The sequence below is a fragment of the Pseudoliparis swirei genome, chromosome 1 (genome assembly GCF_029220125.1).
Source record: "Pseudoliparis swirei isolate HS2019 ecotype Mariana Trench chromosome 1, NWPU_hadal_v1, whole genome shotgun sequence".
Taxonomy (NCBI): Eukaryota; Metazoa; Chordata; class Actinopteri; order Perciformes; family Liparidae; genus Pseudoliparis; species Pseudoliparis swirei.
This window is the reverse complement of record NC_079388.1, coordinates 3314970-3339613: the sequence shown is the minus strand read 5'-3', so window position 1 is coordinate 3339613 and position 24644 is coordinate 3314970. Positions and strand designations below refer to the sequence as shown.

Sequence of the window (24644 nt, the reverse complement as noted above, 5' to 3'; positions counted from 1 at the left end):
ATTTATTTATTTGTACGCGTGTTATTCGCAGAAGAAAACAAGTTTTAAACCGAATCGCATGAAATTTGGTGGGATGATTGGATATTATCCGGGGACCATTTGATTAGATTTTGGGATTGATTGGGTCAAAGGTCAAGGTCATGGAAAGGTCAAAATCTTCTTTTTACCATAGCACGGTCAATTTTTATCCAATTGGCATGCAACTAATGCCAAAATGTTCAAAATTCAATGCCCAATCTTGTGATATGCGAAGGTATGCACTCTACCGAGTGCCCGTTCTAGTTACTCATATGTTCACCTGAGTGACGGCTGCTGGACGAAAGCTGTTTTTATACGTTGTTCTGCACCGTGGATCTAAACACTTCGTCTAGAGCAGGGGTGTCAAACTCATTTTCACCGTGGGCCACATCAGCATCATGACCGCCCTCTTAAAGGGCCGGAAACACTTTATAAACTCCTCGAACATATTGTTAAATAACTCTCTTTGCATTTGATTATTGTTTATTTCAGTGTAGAAATATTGTACATGAGAACATGTCTCTTATATTACAACATAAATCCATTTAATTTGAAACCTTCAAAATAAAAGCACAGGAAATTTGTCTTCAATTTCTTTAAGAAAAGGGGATCACACATCTTTCAAGCCGTCAGGGGCCACGTAAAATGATGCGGCGGGCCGTCTTTGGCCCGCGGGCCTTGTGTTTGACACCTGTGGTCTAGAGGAGGAAGTTGCAGCTCCCTGTGCACAGGGTGGAGTCGTCCTTTAAGATGGAGCCCGTCATCCGTTGTAACCGTGTGGTGTTCAGGGACTCTGGGCTGGTAGTCCATTCGGGGTTAAATGGACGACTTAAATCCGTCTCTAAGTAAAGTATGAACATAATGAGCATCACTGCTTGTTCTTTAAATAATCGTTTCACTCGGTCCACTCCTTTGTCGTCCTCAGTGCAAATTCCACACGCAGCGGCTGTGCAGCGACGCCTGCTTCCTCCACTACCACCGGCTCAGCAAGCTGCCGGTGGTCACCTGCTGCGTCTGCGGCCCCGTCGGCCTCGACGCGCGCTACACGCTGAAGGCGGAGGACGGCGGCAAGACGCTCTGCAGCGAGGAATGTCTGGTCAAGTTCAAAGAGGTGAAACCAGAACGCCACATCTACAACTTCCACATCAACACCGTGTACGACCTCTCGTACTGCCAATACACCGTCGGCCGCCCAGCTGTGGGGGTCTGCACAGGCAGAACACAACTCAACCATCTCATTCTGAGATGTTGGCGAGCTATAGGTAGCGTTTGAGGGAGGCATATACAGGACTGTCTCAGAAAATTAGAATATTGTGATGAAGTTCTTTATTTTCTGTAATGCAATTAAAAAAACAAAAATGTCATGCATTCTGGATTCATTACAAATCAACTGAAATATTGCAAGCCTTTTATTCTTTTAATATTGCTGATTATGGCTTACAGCTTAAGAAAACTCAAATATCCTATTTCTAAATATTAGAATATCATGAAAAAGTATACTAGTAGGGTATTAAACAAATCACTTGAATTGTCTAATTAACTCGAAACACCTGCAAGGGTTTCCTGAGCCTTGACAAACACTCAGCTGTTATAAATCTTTTTTTTTACTTGGTCTGAGGAAATATTAAAATTTTATGAGATAGGATTTTAGAGTTTTCTTAAGCTGTAAGCCATAATCAGCAATATTAAAAGAATAAAAGGCTTGCAATATTTCAGTTGATTTGTAATGAATCCAGAATGCATGACATTTTTGTTTTTTTAATTGCATTACAGAAAATAAAGAACTTTATCACAATATTCTAATTTTCTGAGACAGTCCTGTATATGAAGGGAAAGGATCAAACTCCTTCAAAAGTTCAATGCATACAAGAAAGTTGCCCGTCTGCCTCCTGGCCTAACAACAAATGCCGATACATTTCTACCACAGTAGAACATTAGAAGGCCTGAAGACCACTAACCTCCATCACACCTTCAGCCCTGCTTCTCTGCTCTGACTGGGCGGAGCTGCCATCGCTCCGAAAGAAGCTTCTCATATCCCTCTGCTCATTGAAATGGATGATTTACCGGTACAATAGCGTCACGAGGGATATTATGACATTTAGTTTTCACGAGCATTAACTCATTATAAAGAATAACATTCTGTAGGGACTGATATTGCTGTTTCAAAATACAAGAGATGTATATTAATGCAAAGAATAGAGAGAAGTCGATAGTTATTTGTGGTATTTCGAATTCGCTCGTTCAGTCTCGCTCACTGGAGAACGTTTGTAAGTTATTCCCTTTCGTTTGCTGGATGTAAGCAGGTAACACTCGATAACATCACATACTGAAACTACCTGGACTTACAGGTCACTCAGTCCATCATTTATTTTGAGCTGACCTCATTGGCTGTAATCCTGGCGGTTGTTGATGAGACGTTACTTGGCAGAGCATCCTCCCCAAGGTCCTAGTGCCCGGGCATTATTAATATAAGTATGATGACATGCTATTGGATTGTAATTTGAAGGGGGAGAAAAAATTAAAAACAGAATGCCCCCCCAACAACGCCCCTGGTATGCATGCATGTATGTATGCATATATACATGCATACATACACATGTATGTGTGCATATATACATGCATACATACACATGTGTGTGTGAGAGACAAGAAAAGTGTCTTTTTGTTTTTTAAATATGGAACATACTCATTAATGATTGGTTTTTCGTGAATATGTTCTGGAAAGACATTAAATGAAGTGATTGGAGCTGGTCCACAGTACAAAATACATATTAATAATCACCCCAATCTTTTAGCAGCTTTGAGTTACTACATTCTGCTTGGTGGAAGAATGATTATCATTCGATTATGATATTGTTTTTGTTCCTGTGTTTTTGTACTATGAAGCCTTGCCAAGTGTACGTGGTAAGTGTTTGATAAAATCAATAATGATGTTGGATCATGTAAGGGCCAGTGTTCATGGAGACTCCCGCCTGACGACAGCCAGGACCTCACACGGCTTCCCTCTGTTCTACCTCCTCAGGGAGTGGAGGCGTCTCGCCCGTGCCCCATGTGCCGGACGCCCCACCGGTTGTCAGACATGGTGGAAAATAAAAACAACGAGGGCACGTTGGACTTCTTCTGCAGCATCAGATGCATGCTGGTGCACAACGCTCAGTCCTCCACCGTGTCAGGTAGACCAACTCTTTCATACTAATCTGTCTCTCTACCCTTTACTCTTCACTGCCTGCGTATGCATCTGCTAAGTAATGACAATAAAACCAGAGACTTGTTGTCTCATGTTCCTATCTCTTCCTTCTTCTCAAGAACCCTGAATACAAACATACAAACATCCCCCTAGTGACAACTTCTTCCTCTGGTCCTCAGCAACACACGCGCCATGACATACAGAATTATAATAGAATGGAAACTCCAATTTGAACAGAAATAAACACTCTGTGGGTCTCACTTTTCACTCGATGTAAACACGTCAATGCAGGACTTTTAGAGTGACCGTTTTACTCGTAATAGACGTTTGTGTGTGTGTTGCCTTCTTCTTCTACCACTGCTATTACCAATATTCTCAGATAAATTTAGGATGTTTAAGTAAAGCAAGACTTCAAAATCACCAATTCTGTCCCTGAAAAGCTCGCAGTTCAAAGATCTGTGAAATAATCGCGGTTAAAAAGAAGAGCACGGACGGGATCACTGAAGGAATATCTTTCCGGTGACATCGTTATTGGTGTCATAAGTCCACATGACCAAGTGGAGGCGTACTCCGTCTCGGAAATAAACCGTCTCTCTGACACATTTTGAACATGTCTTTATAGAAATGAAGAGCGCAGCGTCTGAAGAGATGGACGTCAAGGAAGTGAAGCCAGCGCTGCCGTATCTGCCCTGTGTGAGTATGACGTGTCATCACGCCCTCACTCATAAGTCACGGCACCATTTTATATCGCAGCTTGTATCAGATTTCTGCATTTGATACACAGTAAAGCAACCTGACAGACGTTATTCCTTTGAAGTAGTATTAATATAGAGTTGGCAGGGCTCCAGACTAACTTTTTTAACTAGGAGCACAGTCGCTCCTAACTTAAAATGTTAGGGGCGCAGCAGAAAATTTAGGGGCGCACTTTTTCCTGGGTCAAAATGGGTCTTGGGTGGTCCCAAAAAATTTTTTTGCGCGCTATGCGCGCACCTTCTATTCATGCAGTCGAGCTATTGAGTGCGTGATCAGCAGCTGGCCGCTCTGCCGTGATACGCGCACACAGGTGAGCACACCTCCTTGAAACATACTATTGAGAACATATTCGCTGACATGAACCTGATGAACACAGTTGTTTTTTGTTTTTTCAACGCAGACTTTTTTTTGCCTTAGGCGCTCGGGATTTGTCATAGGCGCTCGGGAAAACGGCTTAGGCGCGCCCAAATTTTCTCTGCAGGAAAAACCCTGACACACTATAAATCGACTTGCAAAGTTTTCCCATCATTTTTACTGTATTACTGATAAATAATTTGACAATATACAATCTTATGCCTGTTTGCCTTCATGAACTGCAAAACATTCACAACAGAGAACTCTTCAGAAGTTACTGTATTGAGTTTAAACATATTTGAAGAGAAAACATACCTTGAGCATGTGCATGTTGCACTTGATGTGGCCAATCAAAACATTTGTTGGTTTCTAGAGATGCACCGATCAGGTTTTGGTGCCGATCACTGAAATCAGTATCTGCCGATCACCGATAATACCGATCACCGATCACTGAAATCAGTATCTGCCGATCACCGATAATACCGATCACCGATCACTGAAATCAGTATCTGCCGATCCGATAATACCAATCACCGATCACGGTGTTGATTGAAGCATTCTATTTATTGTGTAGCATTATTGCCTAGGACTATGAGGAAATACATATATAAAGCAACTCAAACATTAAAGAAATTACCGATTTCTTTAAACAATGTCCTAATTGATACATTAAAATTGTTTGATTGCTATTGTAGGGGATTTCAGATATGTATGGAACACATCTGCATCATTCATTTCCTGGAACTCTTGGGGAAATCTATATACAGGACTTTTCTTAACATACAAAAGACTGACTAATTTTTATAAACTCTTCCTTGGTACAGTAAACATTTTTAATGTTAGCATAATTTAAGCTAAATCTCAGAAACTATCTATAAAGATACAACATCAGTTCATTGTTTACTTTTATATGTTAGTGTATGATTTGTCGACATCTTATTTTGATAAACGGATGTTGTTTCACGTGGTTCTTTCCGCTAACTTTGCAAAACCGGATGTTGTCACTTAAATCTTTCCGCTAACGTTATCAAAATCCTCGCGCGCTCCAGATCGAATGCGTTTACCGTGAACATCAGTCTCTAGGGGCAGACATGTGAGAGTCGGCTGAGTTGACCCAGAGATTCAACTCGGGGGACGGGGACGCCGCTCGGTGGTGAGGATCCCCTCGTGGACCTCTCACTCTGCGGCCCTCGCCCTCGTTGCGTCTCCGCTGCGGTGCGCCTCTTTTCACACATTAGCCCCCCCCCCACACACACAGGCCAGCCTTCTTCTTCTTCGGTTTTCGTCTCCTTTCTTCTTCTTCTGGAGTTAATGTCGGTCAGCAAACCAGTCATTCAGGCATTACCGCTAACTATAGTGGGCTGAAGTGTAGAACAAGTTTGTAAACAACAAAAATATTTAATAACAAAAAAAAGAAATCTGCTAATTTACTGGTCGCGCATGCGCGAGTTGATGAAAAATTTACTCGCACTGTGTCTAATTTTAGGCGCAAAATGCGACCATTTGGTCGCAGTCTGGAGCCCTGGTTGGTAATATCAATATAGAGTCAATAACATGAATTGCACGCCAGTTGCCCCAGTCCTCGACACAGACTTGTAAATGTTCATTAGCTCATGTGTGTCTCTCTCCTCGCTCCTCAAGATCAAAGAAGAGCCCGTTGACGAGGAGTACGACCAGAATCTCTCCATTTGCACAGAGGGCATCAAAGATGAGCTGAAGGCAGAAGATGACCTGGCGAAGGTAGGACGTTATATACAGTATATATGTATATATTATTTATTTATGTATATATATTTATATATATATGTGTATATATATTATATTTATTTATATATTATATTATACATATTTATATTTATATATACACTACCGTTCAAAAGTTTGGGGTTACTGAGAAATGTCTTTATTTTTCAAAGAAAAGCACTGTTTTTTCAATCACGATAACATTAATCAAAAATACACTCTCTACATTGTTAATGTGGAAAATGACTATTCTAGGTGGAAACGTCTGGTTTCTTATGAAATATCTCCATAGGTGTATAGAGGCCCATTTACAGCAACTATCACTCCAGTGTTCTAATGGTACATTGTGTTTGCTAATCGCCTTAGAAGACTAATATCTGATTAGAAAACCCTTGTGCAATTATGTTAGCACAGCTGAAAACAGTTATGCTGGTGATATAAGCTATACAACTGGCCTTCCTTTGAGCTTGAAGTTTGAAGAACAAAATGAATACTTCAAATATGAATCATTATTTCTAACCTTGTCAATGTCTTGACTATATTTTCTATTCAATTTTCAATTCATTTGATAAATAAAAGTGAGTTTTCATGGAAGACACGAAATTGTCTGGATCACACCAAACTTTTGAACGGTAGTGTATATATAGCTATTTCATGCTTTATTAGCCAGTACAAGCACTTGAATGCCCCTCGTGCTCCAGGACGGTGTTCCCTGAAATGACATCATCACATTGAAGAGCCAAACATCCTGTTACCTGAGTTCTCCTGAATGTTAGTCGACTGAGAATTCCTCTGGTCCAGGATGACCTCAGTGGAAAGCACTGCGGATGATGTCATCACTGAGTGGTCACACGAGCAGACATGTACAGCAGACCCCCCCCCCCCCCCCCCCGTGCATCATCTCACCGCCTGGTTCCCCGACAGGAGGACTTGAAGATCGGTTCGGTCTTCTCCGTGACGGCGGACTCCTCCACGTCTCCGGCGCCCACCGGCGCCCGCCTGAACCCGTTGGCGTGCTCCAACTGCAAACGCCTCCTGGTGGAAGGAGACAGCGGCTACCAGAGGAAGGGCCATGCCGACATCTTCTGCGCCATCCCCTGCCTGCTGAGGTTCTACCAGGCGAAGCCAGTCAACAAGTCCTGCCACTACTGCCTCCAGTGAGTCATCCCAGAGTCGTCCCAACGACGTCTCTCTTGAATTGATTTTAACTATATTACAGCTGCATCTACACGTTCCTTTGACCTGATCTCACGCTTCCTCCTCTCAGGGAGATCACGCAGCCTCAGGGCGCCGTCCAGGCCCCGGTGGACGACGCGGGCACGGCGAAGGACTTCTGCAGCGCCGCCTGCCTGTCGTCCTCCCACTACATGAGCATCGCGTCCACCAAAATGCCCCTGGTGCCCGTGGCGCCGCAGTCTCAATGCAGCATGTGCAGAAGATATTGCATCGTGAGTGACGAGGGAACGGATCCCATTAAACACTGAAGAATTAAAAACCATGAACATCTTTTGAAATAACTACTGTTTTGGGGTAATGGCTGTTTACTGATTATAAGAAACAAATGATCTCAATCCTTTTTAATCCAGAGTTATAGTTACAAACTTTGAATATCTATTGCATAAAAAACAACTAAAATCTTTATCTCGCGGTGTGGCTACACAGTGAGACGAGTCTGACTCCTCCTCCTGTCTCTCCCACGTCAGATGACAGGATATAAAGTAGTAAGCAGAACAGAAGTAGAACACAGGACCTGCTCCCCTCGCCGTTCCTCATGCGAGGGCTGACCTCTGAACCGACATGTCGTCTCTCCCGCAGAGCAAACGGGAGGTCATCCAGCAGGAAGTCGTCCACAAGATCTGCAGCGACCCGTGTTTCCTCCGCTTCTGCGCCCTGAACAAGTTGTCCGTCTGCGAGAACTGCCGCTCCGGCTGCGACGCGCCGCTCGCGCTCAAGACGGCCGACGGCAGCAAGAAGCTGTGCGGCGCCGAGTGTCTGGCCCAATTCAAACAGGTGAGGGCGGCTCGGGTCACACGGGTCCACAGGTTGTTCTGAGAGAACCGGCGTACGGGACTCTTTCGGGTTGGCTCTAATGACCATATCACAGAGAACGTATAAATCCTCCCAGTGGTGCCTCCTACTCACCTTCCAACCACCTAAAGAAATCTCCTCTTCCTCTTCCTCTCTCACGGAGTTCGTGAGCTCACCTTATATTTTCTCTGTGCTGTTTTTTCTGACGCAGAAAATCAAAGCGCCGCAGCCGTGCGCCATGTGCCGCGCCTCCCGCTCAATGGCGGACATGTTGGAGAACAAGACCGGCGAGGACGCCGTGGAGCTCTTCTGCTCCAGCAGCTGTGTGATGGCCTTCAAGATCCAGGCCATGAGCGCGTCAGGTGCCTCTCTCAATCTCTCTCTCTCTCTCTCTCTCAATATTTACGCCAGCCCTCCATGAATCAAGTGTAGATGGAAGCTCACGTCACCTGCTGTTGTTTTAATGCCGAGGAGTTGGTCGCCTCTTCCTCCTCAGCCTTGCCGAAGTGGTTCATGACGTGATGTCCCTGAATGCCTCGTCCCTAACGTCTCCTCAAACCTCCTCAGGTGCTCCGTTGGCGTGTGACCAATGTGGTCAGACCACGTTACCGGCCTGCCACCTCGCCATGGCAGACGCCTCCCTCACAAACTTTTGCACTCTAACCTGTGCCATGTCCTTTAAGGTAAATACAACATACGACAACTCTCAATTGTAGCCTGTGCTTTAGCAGAATATTGGGTATTGAGTTAAGTTAGAATTTAGGGAAGGAGGAGCTTGAATGTTCTGCACTACGTTCTGCTAACAGGAATGTAGTTCTGACCCGTCCCACCATGTTGATGCACTACAAGGCCCAGTGGGCCATGGACAGCAGTTCCTTTTGAGTCAATCCCACATTCAGTCAGATACTCCCAGTGCTCTGACGTGTCGTAATCCACAGACACCATCAAACCTTTAACTCCTGTTTGAGTGACGCTCTGCAGCGCTCCACGGTGGCTTTCTTCTAAAGAGTTTAAGAACGACATGTTGGAGGAGTAGCCGGTTTTAAAGCCTTGACGTCTTCAGTAGGAGTGGGCTCTGGGCTGCAGAGGGACAGGAAGTGGATTCTTATTGTTTGTTTTGGTCTTTTCATTTTAAAACTTTGTCCTTCTTTGAGAGGTTTTGACGAGGTTGGAGCTCCCCTCGGATGAAGAATGGCATTCTGTAGTGTAAAGGAGAAATGCAGAACAACATTAGAAAACAGTGGGGATGGATGATGGACGTTTAACTTAAATTAAAGCAAATAATCCACAATTAAACTCGAAGGGATGGAAACAAACTCGTGCTAGTCAGCTGTTTGACCTCTGACCCTCTTGACCCCAGAGGAGGCCACGCAGCTACACTAGTCCTGGTGAAACCTAATCGAGCCACACTGTGTCACGGACTTCACATACTTTATGTCCACGTCATATGAGAGACTACATACCCTGTTTATATTATACACGCTCAAAACCTTTTTTTAATGTTTTGTGCCGCAGGAGAACCAGAAATACACGAATGCGTCCGCGAGCTGCAGAGCAGAGCAGAGCCAACGCGACCTCCTCAAACCGCCCGAGAAGCTGCCATGCGCCCAGTGTCGGCGCTTTATAAAGGCGACGCCCAAAGTCATCCAGAAACAGGTGTGTGTGTTTTATTATGTGTTGTGTCACTTAACATTGGAAGGATGAAATATCATGCAATGTACTGTTTCTTTAATTGTGGGTGTGGGTGTGTGTGTGTTTGTGTGCAGGACCAGATCCATTTTGTGTGTAGCCTGGCCTGTTCTCAAAAGTTTAAAACGGACAACAACATCACGGCTAAGTGTGAATACTGCGAGAATGAAAAGATCATGAGAGACGTGAAGAAGGTCGAAGGCAAAGTGTGCTTCTTCTGCAGCAACAGTAAGAGGACCCCCCCCCCCCCCCCCGATCGTCTCGTCGTCATCGGATACCGAGCCTCCACACACCCTAACCCTCCTCTGGCTCCTCCCCCAGGCTGCAAGATGCTCTTTCGCCAGGAGCTGAAGCAGGAGTGGGGGGAGCACTGCGGCTCGTGTGCGTACTGCCTGAGCGTCTCCAAGACGCGCGTCACGGCGAAGTACGAAGGCACCACCCGGGAGTTCTGCTCGGAGGACTGCAGCCTGAACTACAACATGCTGCTCAGCCGCGTGAGTAGAGCCACGGGGGGGGGGGGGGTCTTATCGGCTGATTCCTGTAGCTCACGGCTTCTCATGTGAACGACGTTTTGGACACGTTTGGCTCTCAGAAATGGTGATAGACCAAGTCATTTGTTAATTCAATAATCAGGGTTTGTACGTCGTGGAAAACCTGGAAAAGTTCTGGAATTTTAAAATGTTTATTTCCTGGCCTGGAAAAGTCCTTGAAGAAATTTAAATCCCAAATGTTTTGAAAAAGTCTTGAAAATTTGTTATATTCATATTTTAATTTAGATTAGATATTCCTTTACAGTTGGGACATTTCAGGATCACAGCAGCGAGTGCACATTAGAGTATTAATAAAATATTTAAATGTAGTTTGATTAAAAGAAGAAACATTTATCCACATTTATTCTTTTAATCAAATTATTGTCTCTCATTAAGGTTATACTCATGTATACGCCAAGATTTCACATGTTTGGTCATGGACATTTGGTTTAAAGTCCTTTAATCCAGCAACATGTGTATGAACTCTGAATAATCAGCAGATAAACCAACAATTAAAACAATCGTCAGATGCAGCTGAAGTTGTCAGACTCCTAAATAAGCTCCTCCCCTTAATGGCAGCCATGGGGTTCCTCTGTATGCTGACCACACAGTTCCTCTCTGCTGCCCCTCAGGTGGCACCGTGTGACACCTGCGGTCACCACGGGAAGCTGAGGCAGAGTCTCCCCATGCAGGGCGAGGTCAAGCACTTCTGCTTCCTGAGGTGTCTCCTCCACTTCTGCAATCAAAAGGTCCAGACGGTCCACACCGGTATGCTCGTTTTATTTCCCTCAACTCTGTTGACGTCCGACGTGGTGCTCCACGTCTAGAACATCAGGAGTCTTGTTGTCTTATTTACACATCGTTTACACTTTGTGACAGTGACTTGATGACTCATCAGGAGTGTGTTTGTTTCCACCTGATGCATCTAATATTCTCTCTTTCTGCTCCGTCTTTGCTCTCCATTAAGTCCTGAGGGACACATCTGTCTCCACTAAGTCACTGTCCGTCTGAGCCGCCGGTTTACAGTAACCCGAGTATTAAGATGCCGTGAGATCAATCGGTGACTCCTCCTTCGTCTCCTTCCTCCAGTGTCTCCTCCTCCTAGCTCTTCAGAGACAGTGGATTCCTCCTCTCCCATCATCGCTAACGTCATGTCGCTGGCTAGCGCTCTGGCTAAACACCGCAGAGCCTCTGCCAAGGATACACAGCTCGGTATGAACCCCATGCTGTGGAACAGTTAGACATTTTGAGATATATATTTATTAGGGCTGTCAGCGTTAACGCGTTAATCTATGCGATTAATTTGGCCGCGTTAACGCACTAAAATATTTTAACGCAACTTTGTTTACTTCCGGTGTTCGTTGAAGTTTTTACACTCAAACCGAGTGTCAAACCGCGGCAGTACGGTTTGACACTGTTTCCGTTTTTAAAACAATTATTTCTCCGCGAAAATAAGGATCAGAAATCAGTTTAACTCGTGGATGAATCAGTCGGGTTTCCTCCTGCGCCTCCTTCCTCCCGTCTCCCCCTCCGATACACAGAGGAACGGAGGGCGACGTGTCGGGTGACGCGGCGCGGAAATAACTCGTCACACGAAACCTTCACCGTCATTGGTCAATCCGTTTGTCTGTCAACATTTTGGGGAAAAAACAACCATTGAACACTCAGTAAATCACAAAGGACCTCCCACCTCACAGGTGAGGCTCTATAGCAGCCTGTCAGTCAGAGAGCAGAGAACACGGCGCGAGGACAACTGAGCCTCATTGAATAGAGCTGAGATTGTTCTGGAATGTTTGATGTATAACACGTGGGTATGTGTCATATGCAAAAGACTTTAAAAGGTGAATTTACATGTTTTTGTAAAATGTATAAAATGCCCCCAGCCTCCAGAGGGTTAACGTGACATATGTGAATGTCAGTCAGTCACCAAGTTCACTGGTTCTGCTGCTGTTCAGTGTTAAAGATGACAGGACCAATGGGGTCTCAATATACTTTTTTTTTTTTTACGAATCTGATGTTTCACTGAAGAAACAATTTATCATCCACAATATTAAATACCTCGCTGGCACTTTATAGGTAGGAGCCTCTTTGAAAACACAGCTCTGTGTGAAGTTTGGTCTTTAAAAAGAATGAACTTTTTACTTTTAACCTTTAATCGCGATTAATGAATTTCAAAATGTGCGATTAATTAGTTAATTTTTTGTAATCGATTGACAGCCCTAATATTTATACTATACTACTATGTTTTTGTTTCTCTGGTATGAGATGTTCAATCCCTCCTGGTGACTCCTCCTTCGTCTCCTTCCTCCAGTGTCTCCTCCTCCTAGCTCTTCAGAGACTGTGGAGACCTCCTCGCCCATCATCGCTAACGTCATGTCGCTCGCTAGCGCGTTGGCTAAGTACCGCAGTGCCTCCGCCAAGGATACACAGCTCGGTATGCATCCTGTAGAGAAGCCAGACACTGATTTATACACGTTCGTCTATACGATGTTTTGATCTTGAATTTTATCTTTGATTATCTTCAATAGACTCGAGTCATGTCTCCACAGACTCTGAGCCGGACATTCAAATAAAGGTCGTTGGACATGTAAGTCTCCCTCCGTGCGTTTATCATCCCTCTGTTTGTTACTTCTGTTGTGGCCATTTGTCCAATAAATCAAATCAATATATAAATCTAATTGCCTCTGACGCACCGTGGGGGTTTTGGAGTTGACGCAGCCAAAAGAAAGTAATGTCCATTATTATTCCCTTATTCTGATCATTTATTTACAAACAAACAAAAAGAACAAACAAAATGTTGACACTGCCTCTCGTGTGCTGGTAAAAAACCATCGGCCACCCAGGTGCATGCTGGTCCTGAAGCTACCCACACCTTCATGTAACCCCAGTGTTACCCAATCAGGGAACCAGTCAAAAAACTAAATATATTTAAACAACAATCACAACGAACTAAACTAAAAATATCATAAGAAAAAAGCTCTTCTAACGTATCAAAATATAACATAAATTGTCAATTATTAATCAATATTACTTTACAATAAAACTAAATACAAATGCCAAGTTAAATAGCTCCAACAGCTATCCTCCTCCTCCTCCTCCTCCTCTGCCTCTTCCTCCTCCTCCTCTACCTCTTCCTCCTCCTCTACCTCCTCCTCCTCCTCCTCTGCCTCTTCCTCCTCCTCCTCTACCTCTTCCTCCTCCTCCTCTGCCTCCTCTACCTCTTCCTCCTCTGCCTCTTCCTCCTCTTTCTCCGCCTCCTCCTCTACCTCTTCCTCCTCCTCCTCCTCCGCTCATGTTGTGACCGCCCGTGTTCTTCAGGCCGGAGTTCAAACGGTCTCCAGGGAGCTGAAGAACAAGTCGGTTCTGTGCACCCCGCTGGTCCACAACAAAGGCGTCTCCTGTGCGCCGCAGACCGTCGACACCGAGACACAGACAGGTACGAACAACAGCAGGACTTGTACGTGCTTTTTTGTCCTCCTTGTGATGCAGTGAAAGTTCTCCAGGTGCCCTCTGGGTACGTTCAGCCAAATACCAGCAAGGTCCATCATGGTGGAATACATGACGAGTGCCCTCCTTCTAGGACTAAGGGCTCTGCTTCTGCTTCCTTTGTAGACACCGTTGGCCCTAAAGTCATCGTGCTGCCCATCCCAGTGCCGCTGTACGTTCCTCTGCCCATGAGCATGTACAGCCAGTACACACCGGTGCCGCTGTGCCTGCCCCTACCGGTACGTACGCACACCCCTCCAGCCCTGATCAGACGCATAGCAGGAGCTCTCGTTCTTTACATGCATGGATCTCCTGAAATGGCACTTTGTTATTATTCATGTTACGCCGTCGGAAGAACTGTGAAGAGACTTCAATCAGAAGCTCAGGTATCTAGAACGACACGGGGTTAAGAACAGAGTCTCGCTCTCCCTGTGCTGGTGTCCTTTCCTTAAAGGGACAGTACGTGGCATTTGGGGGCATCTAGATGTGTGGTTGCGACTGTAACGCTACGTTCACACCAAAAGCAACACCATTTGTCGCGTCGCCCAAATCGCGTGTGTTCACTCGCGGAGCTATTTGGCGTGTTCACACCAAAAACGTTGCAACGCTCTGTGAGGGGCGGGGCTTATCTCAGTGGAAACAGTTATCATCTCCTTCATCCACCATGAAGAACTAACCACTAGTTCTGCTTCATACGTGTTGAGGACGTCCCACAAACGTCTGAACATCAAACGCCCTCGTGTTTGGGTTCATACATTAATATCATATAAATATATATATTTATATATTTATACATGACATCACCCGTAGGCTCACACAGCTCGGTGACTTTCACCGATGAAGTTACTGTTACGTCTGAAGGACTTCCGCTTCCAGCGCTAGGAGAGCGGAACATTTAACGCCCTCGTGTTTGGGTTCATAACATTTTTGAATATATATATATATATTTATACATGACATCACCGTGCCCGTTTTATCCTCTGCGAGTCAGGTACTCATACGAGGTATTAAAAAGCTCCGGGTGCCCGCAAACCGCAATGATAAGTTTTCTGATTCAACAGCGGCGGGACGGCGGTGACGCGCGAAGGAACTCAAGAGTTGATCGGCACGAGTTGCGAAATTATCGACTCAAAGTTGAAATATTTCAACTTGGGGTGAAAATCGTGTCGCCCAAATCGCCCCAAACTCGCCCTGAACATTGTTGCGTCTATTGCAGCAAAATGCGTTTGTACGTTGACTTTGGATGGGATCTCGTCACGCAAAATAAACGCGTAGCTTTCGGTGTGAACACCCTGAGAGGCCGTCCAGACCATAATAACCCAGACCATAATGACCCAGACCATAATAACCCAGACCATAATAACCCAGACCATAATATCACTAGTTAAGAAGGAGCAGCACCACAGCTTTCACAAGCGGGTCGGAAAACTCAAACACGACGACTCTGTTTCCATCAGTGTTCATCTTCTGGAGTCTCTCTTTGTCTCTCTTGAGAATTGTTCTGTGAAAGCAAATATTAAAAGTCCTAAAAAGAACGTCTGGTTGTTGTTGTTGTTGTTGTTTTCACACACTTGTCTTCCTGTCCCTGCCTCAGCTGCCGGTGCCGGTGTTCCTTCCCACCCCGACCGTGAACCCGGCGGAGGAAGAGCTCGGCTTCACGTCCGAGATGAAGAGCGCGGGCGGAGCGACGACGCGGGGACGAAGACCAGAGAGCCCGGCGCCGTCGGGTGAGCGGCGTGATGAAGATGAAGGGCAGAGTTGATGCCGTTGTGATTGAGGAAGAGCTTCATCATCGAGCTCTGTATTTCATATATTGATCTATATCTACTGCTTATCTCAATACTTACAGACCACGGCAGAAACTGGAGCGATGACTTGGATTCAGACCGTCGGCCCACGTTCAGAACCCAGGACGACTCTTCCTCTGACGCCAGCCGACCACACACCCTCGAAGAAACGCGTCCAGCTCCTCCTCTTACTCCTCTGGAGACGAGCGGGGATCCCTCGAGATCGCCGGGCCGACCACACACCCACAATGAACCAGCTCCTCCTCCTCCTCCGGAGAAGAGCGGGGATCCCTCCAGCCCGCCGGGCCCTGAGTCGGCCCCTCCTCCCTCACAACACGCCTCGGGGAAAGTCCACAACAAGAACAAGGTAACGACGCCCCCGGGGAACCAGCGTGGCGGCCGTGCGCTCGCCCGCCTGTTGCGTAACCTCGTCTCTCCTCTTCGCCGAAGGCTCCTCGACCGCAGCGCTCGCCCCGAGCGGCTCCGGAGGAGGCCGCGTCGAGGAGGCGCCGCAAACTGAAGAGTCAGTGTGGCGTCGACGCCTGGAAGCGATGGAGCCGGTGGAGGGAAACGCAAACACACCTCCTCCCCTGTACGTCGTTCTCCCTTTGTTTACACGCCGTTGTTAACGGGAGGAAGAGCCGGTCCTAACGGGTTTTGGGCTCTTTCCTTTAGACAAAGATGTCCTCCGCTGCTCCGCCAGCGAGCTGAGCGACGGCCTCCGCTGCTTCATCGGAGAAGTGAAGCGACCGGACGGAGCGCCGTACTCCCCCGACCACCTGTTCTACCTGTGTCTGGGCATTCAGCAGGCAAGACGAGCCACACGCACACACACACACACTCACACACTCACCTGTCACACACACATCTGGGTTCACATGGGGACCCTCTTGATCTTTTTGGGGGGCGTTTAAGTCCTTTTTGGGGAGGGGCAGGGAGAAATGTAGTTAAACTTTGAGGTGTGATGAAACCCAAGGGGTGGAAGATGTTATCCACTAGAGATGCACCGATCAGGTTTTTTGTGCCGATCACTGAAATCAGTATCTGCCGATCCGATAATACCGATCACCGATCACGGTGTTGATTGAAGCATTCTATTTATTGTGTAGCATTATTGCCTAGGACTATGAGGAAATACATATATAAAGCACCTCAAACATTAAAGAAATTACAGATTTCTTTAAACATTTAGGACTTTTACTTTGAAAAATGTCCTAATTGATACATTAAAATAGTTTGATTGCTATTGTAGGGGATTTCAGACGCCGCTCGGTGGTGAGGATCCCCTCGTGGACCTCTCACTCTGCGGCCCTCGCCGGGCGCATAGTCTCCGTTGAGGTGCGCCGCGATTGAAACGTCTGATAGTTCTCGCAGATGTTACGTCATCTGATCGGCCGTTTTGAGAACGCCGATCAAAACCGATAATGGGAATATCGGCCGATATGGATCGGCGCCGATCAGATCGGTGCATCCCTATTATCCACCATCCTATAAACGGAATGAGACTCATTATATCTCTAGTTTCACTTCTCATCCATGGAAGAGTGCATGTGATGGGGGTCAGGGTGGGTCAGGGTGGTCACATGACGTCTATTGTTCTGTCTATCCAGGAGAGGGATCCTCCTCTGTTGCTCTCCTGAAAGGTTCTTACTTTTTTTTCCCCTGAAAGACTTTTTTCTGTTTTCTTGTTGTTCCTGAGCCGATGTGAGGTCAAAGGTCAAAGGTCAGGGATGTCTATGTGTACAGACTGTAAAGCCCTCTGGGGCAAATTCGTAATTTGTGATATTGGGCAAAATAAACTGAATTGAATTCGGCCTCTGCAGACTGAGGGTGCAGCAACAATGTGTCTGGTCACACGGTGGTGGTGGTTGTTGTTGTTGTTGTTGTGCCTGACTGTCATGTTGTCGTTTCTCCTCAGCACCTGTTCGATAACGGCCGTCTGGAGAACATCTTCAGCGATCTGACCTACAACAAGTTCGTCACCAGATTCACCAGGATGCTCAAGACCTCCAAACCCTCGACTGCAGGCGGAGGTGAGTCACCGAGATGTTCAGGTCAGTCTGACCTCTGAGCGGCCAGGTACCCAACAGGCCTCTCTCCCTCTCTCTCTCTCTCTCTCTCTCTCTCTCTCTCCCCCCTCTCTCTCCCTCTCCCCCTCTCTCCAGGTTACATCCACTCCCGAGTGGAGGAGGGCTTCCTGTGGGACTGCAAGCAGCTGGGCGCGTACTCCCCCATCGTGCTGCTCAACACGCTGCTCTTCTTCTGCTGCAAGTACTTTGGCTTCACCACGGTGGAGCAGCACCGCCAGCTGTCCTTCGCCCACGTCATGCGCTGCACCAAGACCGACCCCGACAACACCAAGACCACCTTCCTGCGCCTCCACCCGCCGACCCCCACGGACCGGGCAGAGACGGGTACGGGGGGCAGTTGGCGAGCAGGAAATGAAACCGCTTGAAGCCAACATGCTAACATGCTAACAACCTGCACGAGTACACGAGACCGTCAGAGAAACGATTGTGTATCTATAATAGTTATTATTGATTATTAGTTATTATTGATTATTAGTTTTTATTGATTATTAGTTATTGATTATTAGTTTTTATTGACTATTAGTTAATATTGATTATTAGTTATTATTGATTATTAGTTTTTATTGATTATTAGTTATTGTTGATGCAGTAAATGAGTTGTCAGGGAAACACTGTGGAAACCAAATGAAGTGAAACCAGGATGAAGGCGTCAACATCCTGGTCACACGCCGTGGGGATGCTATGCTGCACTAACACAAGGTGTGTGTGCGTGTGTGTGTGTATCTGTGTATTTGTTGTGTGTGTGTATGTATTGTGTGCGTTTGTGTGTGTGTGTGTGTGTGTGTGTTGCAGACGGAGTTCCTGCCAAGAAGCGTAAGCGAGACCGGAGTAAGCAGAAGGTTCTGGAGATGACGGAGAACACGGAGAACCCTCTGCGCTGCCCGGTCCGCCTCTACGAGTTCTACCTCTCCAAGTGGTGCGTTGTAGAGACGAGCCTCTAGGAGACGAGGAGACGTGTCTCTGAGTGAGCCTCTAGGAGACGAGGAGACGTGTCTCTGAGTGAGCCTCTAGGAGACGAGGAGACGTGTCTCGTGTCCTCACGCTGTGGGTCTCCACTCGTCCTTCATCTTTAATCTCTCTCTCTCTCCCTCTCTGTCTCTCTCTCTCCCTCTCTTTATCTCTCTCTCTCCATCTCTCTTTCTCTCCCCCTCTCTCTCGTTCTCTGTCTCTTCCTCTCCCTTTCTCTGTCTCTCTCTCTCTCTCCCTCTCTCTCCATCTCTCTCCCCCCCCCCTCTCTCTCTCTCCCTCTCTCTCCCCCCTCTCTCTCTCCCCTCTCTCTCTCTCTCTCTCTCTCTCTCCCTCTCCCTCCCTCCCTCTCTCCCTCTCTCTCCCCCCCCTCTCTCTCTCCTCTCTCCCTCTCTCTCCCCCTCTCTCTCTCCCTCTCTCTCTCTCTCCCTCCAGCGCGGTGCGGCCGCGCCCCGACCGGTTCTACCTGCTGCCGGCCCGCGGCTGCGTGTCCAGCAGCGCCGTGTGGTTCTGCTGCGCCCCGCTGGACGCCGGCACCATGGAGGCCATGCTGGTCCGGATCATGGCCCTCCGAGAGCTGCGGGATCCGGATGGAGGAGCCGCGCCCCGACAGGAGGAAGAGGAGGAGGAGGAGGAGGAGCAATGACAATGGACATGTTTCTTCTTCTTTTTGTTCTTTTCTTCTGAGAGAACTGTTAAATTTTGTCTTTTTAAGGATTTGTACAAAGGGAAATACATTCCGCTTGATTGAGATCGGATATTTAAATGTTCTCACGTCCATGTTTCAGGATTTCTGTCGTCTGAATTCATCCTCGTTCCTAAGGAGGGAAGGAGCCAATCCAGCCGCTCGGTTCCTTCCCTCTTTCATCGGGACGTTCTCGTTTGTTTAACTTTACAAAAAAAATTCCACTTGCATAACACGTGGAAGCAGCTGCTGCCTCTTCAGTTCTTTTTTTCTTCTTTTTTAGATGAATAGAATTATTTTGATTTGACAAATTTACAAGAGAGGACTTTAAGGATTCAATACAAAGGGAGAAGAAAAGGTGACCTTCTGACCTAACCTACTGACCTCCTGACCTTCTGACACCTCCTCTAACCTTCTGACTCCTCCTCTGACCTCCTAACCTTCTGACTCCTCCTCTGATCTCCTGACCTCCTAACCTTCTGACTCCTCTGACCTCCTAACCTTCTGACTCCTCCTCTGACCTCCTAACCTTCTGACTCCTCTGATCTCCTGACCTCCTAACCTTCTGACCTTCTGACACCTCCTCTAACCTTCTGACTCCTCCTCTGACCTTCTGACCTTCTGACACCTCCTCTAACCTTCTGACTCCTCCTCTGACCTTCTGACCTTCTGACACCTCCTCTAACCTTCTGACTCCTCTTCTGACCTAACCCTCTGACTCTTCTGACCTCCTGACCTTCTGACTCCTCCTCGGCCCTCCTGACCTGACTCCTCCTCCTGACCTTCTGACCCCCTGACCTTCTGACCTCCTGAGCCGTGTTCCAGTGCCTGAGAATAATGTAACTATTGTTTTTACGATCAAGTCTTTGGTTTTCTCAGTCGACGCTCGAGATTCACTAAAAAGAAAAAACAAACATTGAAAAGTAATTATTGTTTTTTATTTTATTTTGTCACATCTCATAAATAAGAAGACGTTGACGGATCCCTCCTGCGCGGCTCGTTTGTGACGCTCACGTGCATGTCGATGCTCTCCGGTACATTTCACCTCAAGCTCTCTCCGCCTCTTCAGACGCACTCGGAGCGTCTGGTTCGTGCCGGTTTGTCACAGATGTGTCCGTTCGCCGCTCCGCAGGGCAGGCCGACCCAGCGCCGCACGTTGCCTCCGGCGGCTTGAACCTTTGTCGCTGCACAGTCCTCCTTCCCGAGGAAGTTGTCCGGCTCCGAGCGGCTCCAGAAGGACTCACTGAGATGTTGGGGACAGAAAGAAGTGGTTCAATAGAACCAGTGACTTTGATAAAGTGCATTGACCCGGCGATGGTGGTCACCACACCTCCAGTCCAGCGGGGAGCCGTCGGTCCACAGCCACGCCCCCTCCTGCTCGGAGTCCGTCAGTCCGATCCAGAACAAGTCATCAGGCTGGTTCCCTTTCCCTCTCAGCTGCCCCGCCAGGTATTCCTTTAAGGGGGAAAACACAAGGTCATGAAACGGGTTGAGGAGTTTAAAAAAATACAATTTACAAGACTGGAGAAAGTTTGGGAAATCTTGAAAAAGTGCTTCTCGGCATTTTATTTATTTTATTTGGTATTTACTAAATAGAATTTAAGAATGTTGAATCTGGATAGAAAAGGTAAAATGGGGTAGGAATTATAATAATAATAAAAAAATTACTAAACAATGCCAGGACAATGCAGATTAATGTTTCTTTGAAAAGTGACGTAAGGAAGTTTATTGTCATTGTAAAAACATACAACGCAATTAAGTTGGCGACTCATCAGCGACAGGTAAAACATGTATAAAAACATTAAGACGGGACATTTCTAATTTAAAACAAGACATTTAAAAGTTAAATAAGTAAAGACCTGGCTACGATGTGGACCGAGAAGTAAACCGTTGTGAAATTTTCTTGCGCAAGAGTCAACCGTGAACTCCTCACCACGCTGACTGACGTCACTCGAGGGACCGTTTCCGGTGCAAAACGAGTTACTATCAAGTCCCGCCCCCAAGTCACGTGACAAAAGAAACTACGGCCAGTTATCAATACCAAGTACACCGAGTCCAGACTTTGGAGTTTGGTCCTTGGAGTCCAGACTCCAGAGGATTGGAACAGCAGCTGACAAGATGACGTCACATCAGCTGTTCTTGCTCATGAGTTTACTCCAATTATTCACTGTAAAGTATTTTTACAGCCAAACAAAATATGACAACCCTGCTTTTTTCATTATCCTTTAAATAGAATAATTTTATTTTGAAATGTGTGTGTAGGTATATATATATATATACATTTTGGACGTCGGGTTTTTAATTAATTGTATTAAATGTAGGCAATCTATCTTTAAACAAGCATGCTGAAATATTATTGAAATAACAAAGTTTTGTGACTCCTGCATCTGCTTTTTTTTTTTATAGAATTACTTTGCACTCACTTTTAATTTAAACATGTTGCTCCATCAGACAAAAACTAATTCAAGTTTTCAATCACTTTCTCAGAATACAAATAACAACTAATATTTGGCAAAAAAATAGCTTATTGTGGCTGCGATCAACCTGTTCTGCACTGAATATCTTTTCAAGACAATGAGAGGACGTGATGACGTCACTCCGTGCCGTACCTGCTCCGCTCTGTTGCCGATGCGGACCAGAGCTCCTCCTCGACAGCCACATGCTCGACGGCTCTGCTCCCAGGTCAACTGGTTGTTGGAGAAATAATAGCACTCTGCTCCACGCTGCTCCCAGCCGTCTTCACACTCTGCACATGAGTCCTCTTGAGAAGAGATCACACACACACACACACACACACACACGTTTATCATCATCAGAAGATGCAAACGTGATGTGTTGCATAGTTTTACCTCACAGTATAAGATGTGGACACTGCGTTACATTTCCATTCCTCACATCTGGATACCAGATGGAAACGTAACAGAGTAAAGTGACGGAGCAGCTGATGAAGGAGCTCACCTGTGGCTTTGTCTCCCTGTCCCTCAAGCTTATCCATCACATTTTGGAGAATTTCTTTATAAACTGATTTTTTTTTAAAGAAACGAAGAACAAATTAATTATAACTTGTATAACAGAAGCCGTGTTCATCAGAAGAAAATCATTTGAAGATGAACTCAATGATGGGTATTGATATGCAGAGCACCAGGTACGATGAAGCTCACCGGTGAGATTTCTTTCCACAGCATCGAGCTCATCCGTCAGCTTTTGGAGATGCATCATTTGATAACCTGATTAAAACAAAGGAGGTAAAAGTAAAGATCGCATCGCAGCAGTTTGTTCATCAGGAGGAAATCGATCCAGGATCAGCTGTGTGGTGGGTCTTGATCTGGAGAGCTCCAGGTCCTAAACAAGTGTGCCAGGCTGAATGTCCAGACTCACAGGTCAGGCCGAGGGCGACGATGGCCGCCGCCACGAGGACGCCGAGGACCACGAAGGTCACGAAGGTCGCTCTCTCCGGCCTGGATTTGGACCGTCCGCTCGATGCCGGCTGTTGTTGTTGTTGTTGTTGAGAAGCTGTTGGAACACCAGAGTACAGCGTCCTGGTTTCTGTCATTCAGGCTCTCATCATATGAAACCATGTAGTATATTATATCGTAACATATAGACGAGTTCATGTTTGCGCATGAAGTATTTTTTTTCTAATAAAAAATTGTATTGTGGACTTCGCAATAAGAGAAATATATTTTGATAAATGTAAAATATAGGAAAGAAATTAAATAAGTAATTGAAGACTAAAAACGCTGTTTAGGTAAACAAATGTAAATCCATCAAAGGAATAACAATGGAACAATATAGTTATAATATATATATATGGGCGACTGTGGGTCAGTGGTTAGCAGGTCGTCAATCAGGAGGTTGACGGTTCAATCCCCGCCTTGGTTGACATGTCCTTGAGCAAGACACTTAACCCTGAGTTTCTCCCTGTAGCTGTGTGACATGTATAATATATACACACATGATTCCTCATGTCATCACAGACACACTGTTGTACTGTGGCTCCTCTTCAGGGTTGTTTCCTTGTTTCCTCTCCTCTCAAGCAGCTCAGTGTCTCAACAGGAAGAAGCGTCTTTGCAGTGGCGTGTGGTCACACTGAAGTCTGTTCACACGGCCGTAGAGAACTTTCCCTTCACTGCATCTCAAATGTAATAATTTATATATCTGATGTAAAGTGACTATGTATTTAAAGATCACGGTTTGGTCCTTTTAACCTCTCACATGTGACGTATTCTCCTGATATTACTGCGTATTTAAAGTGCAGACATTGAATGTGGGTTCAAAGCTCAAAGTCACATGAGGACGCAACATTTCAAAGGAAGAATCCACATTGTGGTTTCACTGTTCGACATGTGGTTGCACACATATTTTCAAAGAAAGTAAGTTTTTATTTTTCTACTTTTAATACAGTTTTTGTTTTCCACGACCGAGCACTCGCTCTGTGTTGAAGAATACACGTTTTCACTATATGACAACAAATATCCTCATAAAATTTGTTTTTCATTGCACCCACCAGGCAGCTTTGAGGATGGCTGAGGGCCCGAGACCCGGACCTCAGAGCTCTGAGGGGAGGAGGCCGGCCCTGCAACACCAAACATTCTGTTTCAATTCAAACATTCATATTCCACTTCCACTCTGTCAAGGAAAAGACGGACAGATGTTTTTAATTACTTACTTTTAATAATATGTATTACTTACTTATAATGCACTGTAGCTTTGCATTGTGTGTATTCTGTGTTCTTCTTACCACATATACAGTTGTAGTGCGTCTCATCCTGGACTGTTTGTTATTGTTTTATGTTTGTTATTGTTTATGTTTATTATTGTCTGTCAAGGGACCACATATGCAAATGAGCTGAAGCTACAATCTGGTAAAGAGCATCAAATGATGACATTTATTTTTAAACTGTACATGGTCCCTTTTAAATAAAGATAATAATAAACAATAATAAAGGTTCTCACCATCAGTGTTTCCCCTCTGACTCTGGAACTTGACTTCAGAGTACACGACCTCAGCCTCAGACATGTTACCGCTGTGATCATCAGTGACTTAAAAGATGTAACGGGGAAGTCGGGATTTGATCTTCTTCTTTTTGTGTCTTGTTTGAGTATTTCATATAGGAAGTGATGTGGCTACAGTCTGTGTTGTAACTGTTGTTTTGGAAGAAAATGGTTTTTAAAAAATGCCAGAAAAAGGAAAGAAACTAGAAACTCCCATCATTACTTTACTTTGTATTAGTCACCATTAAACAAAATGGAAGTGTTAATAACAATACAAGTTAGACTTATGAAGACGTGTTATGTAGTAATACTAAACATACCATCCTATAGTTG

The 24644-nt window shown here is 45.7% G+C and overlaps 2 protein-coding genes across 7 annotated transcripts in view; one reads left to right on the top strand and one right to left on the bottom strand.

The window, feature by feature from the left end:
- LOC130205516 (uncharacterized) overlaps positions 1–19401 on the top strand; it is a 37199-nt gene extending 17798 nt beyond the window's left edge. For 2 of the 5 annotated variants that reach the window (XM_056433194.1, XM_056432979.1), the window contains 27 exons: positions 944–1129; positions 3041–3191; positions 3828–3898; positions 5954–6052; positions 6980–7212; positions 7323–7503; positions 7759–7776; positions 7871–8065; positions 8295–8445; positions 8651–8766; positions 9599–9739; positions 9850–10000; positions 10094–10266; positions 10935–11070; positions 11392–11514; positions 12614–12736; positions 12831–12889; positions 13621–13738; positions 13915–14027; positions 15383–15515; positions 15638–15942; positions 16026–16167; positions 16251–16384; positions 17494–17608; positions 17741–17989; positions 18458–18581; positions 19067–19401. In XM_056433194.1, coding sequence (XP_056289169.1) covers positions 944–1129; positions 3041–3191; positions 3828–3898; positions 5954–6052; positions 6980–7212; positions 7323–7503; positions 7759–7776; positions 7871–8065; positions 8295–8445; positions 8651–8766; positions 9599–9739; positions 9850–10000; positions 10094–10266; positions 10935–11070; positions 11392–11514; positions 12614–12736; positions 12831–12889; positions 13621–13738; positions 13915–14027; positions 15383–15515; positions 15638–15942; positions 16026–16167; positions 16251–16384; positions 17494–17608; positions 17741–17989; positions 18458–18581; positions 19067–19277 — 3951 coding nt within the window. In that variant the 3' untranslated portion in view covers positions 19278–19401. Of the gene's footprint in view, positions 1–943; positions 1130–3040; positions 3192–3827; positions 3899–5953; positions 6053–6979; positions 7213–7322; positions 7504–7758; positions 7777–7870; positions 8066–8294; positions 8446–8650; positions 8767–9598; positions 9740–9849; positions 10001–10093; positions 10267–10934; positions 11071–11391; positions 11515–12613; positions 12737–12830; positions 12890–13620; positions 13739–13914; positions 14028–15382; positions 15516–15637; positions 15943–16025; positions 16168–16250; positions 16385–17493; positions 17609–17740; positions 17990–18457; positions 18582–19066 lie in introns of those variants that run through there. The other 3 variants (XM_056433129.1, XM_056433053.1, XM_056433267.1) reach the window with 3 other exon arrangements.
- Positions 19402–20232: 831 nt separating this feature from the next.
- illr4 (immune-related, lectin-like receptor 4) lies at positions 20233–24336 on the bottom strand. 2 transcript variants are annotated; one of them, XM_056433385.1, is made up of 8 exons: positions 24273–24336; positions 23824–23892; positions 22695–22829; positions 22478–22543; positions 22275–22337; positions 21926–22077; positions 20647–20771; positions 20233–20559 (listed from the first exon to the last, which is right to left on the bottom strand). In XM_056433385.1, exons 1-8 carry the CDS (start codon positions 24334–24336, stop codon positions 20382–20384), a joined length of 852 nt encoding a protein of 283 aa, XP_056289360.1. In that variant the 3' UTR covers positions 20233–20381. The 2 variants fall into 2 exon arrangements, with proteins under 2 accessions (XP_056289360.1, XP_056289408.1); XM_056433433.1 differs by lacking the exon at positions 22275–22337.
- Positions 24337–24644: the final 308 nt, after the last annotated feature.